Genomic DNA, 1,267 nt, shown 5'->3' with positions numbered 1-1,267 from the left:
GCGGCGTGGTGGTCCTCAGGTCCTTCTGCATGGCCCGGGCCATGGAGGCGAAGATGGCCTGGGCCGCCTCGCGCGGGTCCATGATCTCCCGCGGGTTCTTCTGGTCCTCCTCCTGCAGCCGCTTGATGTGGGTGAAGGCCTCTTCCACCGCCACCACCAGCCTGCCAGGAGAGCCATGGATTTGGGATGGAAAAGCCCTTGGATTTGGGATGGAAAAACCCTTGGATTTGGGATGGAAAAACCCTTGGATTTGGGATGGAAAACCCATTGGATCTGGGATGGAAACCCCCTTGAATCTGGGATGGAAAACCCCTTGGATCTGGGATGGAAAATCCCTTGGATCTGGGATGGAAAACCCCTTGGATTTAGGATGGAAAACCCCTTGGATCTGGGATGGAAAACCCGTTGGATTTGTGATGGAAACTCCAGTGGATTTGGGGTGGAAAACCCCTTGGATTTGGCAGAAAACCCCCTGGATTTGGGATGGAAAACCCCTGGATTTGGGATGAAAAACCCCTTGGATTTGGGACAGAAAACCCGTTGGATTTGGGACAGAAAACCCGTTGGATTTGGGATGGAAAACCCCTTGGATTTGGGATGGAAAACCCCTTGGATTTGTGATGGAAACTCCAGTGGATTTGGGATGAAAAATGCCTTGGATTTGGGACAGAAAACCCCTTGGATTTGGGATGGAAAACCCCTTGGATCTGGGATGGAAAACCCGTTGGATTTGGGATGGAAAACCCCTTGTATCTGGGATGGAAAACTCCTTGGATCTGGGATGGAAAATCCAGTGGATCTGGGATGGAATGGATTTGTGATGGAAACTCCAGTGGATTTGGGATGAAAAATGCCTTGGATTTGGGACAGAAAACCCCTTGGATTTGGGATGGAAAACCCCTTGGATCTGGGATGGAAAACCCGTTGGATTTGGGATGGAAAACCCCTTGTATCTGGGATGGAAAACTCCTTGGATCTGGGATGGAAAATCCAGTGGATCTGGGATGGAAACCCCCTTGGATCTGGCGGGATCACTCAAATGGATGAGACAACCCAACCTTCCCCCCAAACCAACTTGGTGGAAGATCCATCCCAACAACCACCCTTGGGACGAGCTGGAGCTGACCACGGGAGCTCCCCGTCCTCATGGAAAACCTGCCATGAGCTCGCCGCGGCATTCCCACCGCGAGGAATCCCTGGATTTTCCGTACCTGGCGCGGCGTTTCCGCACCCGGCGCTCGTGCTCGGCCTCCTCGTAGTAGAACTC

The 1,267-nt window shown here is 53.0% G+C and overlaps 1 protein-coding gene across 1 annotated transcript in view; it reads right to left on the bottom strand.

The window, feature by feature from the left end:
- VANGL2 (VANGL planar cell polarity protein 2) overlaps window positions 1-1,267 on the bottom strand; it is a 7,649-nt gene that overhangs the window by 2,509 nt on the left and 3,873 nt on the right. The window contains exons 6-7 of the mRNA XM_017731144.1: window positions 1,212-1,267; window positions 1-161 (exon numbers count right to left, since the gene is read on the bottom strand). Coding sequence (XP_017586633.1) covers window positions 1-161; window positions 1,212-1,267 — 217 coding nt within the window. The remainder of the gene's footprint in view (window positions 162-1,211) is intronic.

Source organism: Corvus brachyrhynchos, unplaced genomic scaffold, assembly GCF_000691975.1.
Source record: "Corvus brachyrhynchos isolate BGI_N302 unplaced genomic scaffold, ASM69197v1 scaffold303, whole genome shotgun sequence".
In the NCBI taxonomy this organism is placed as follows: Eukaryota; Metazoa; Chordata; class Aves; order Passeriformes; family Corvidae; genus Corvus; species Corvus brachyrhynchos.
Note: the sequence above shows the minus strand (reverse complement) of the source record. Positions and strands in the feature narration are given on the sequence as shown.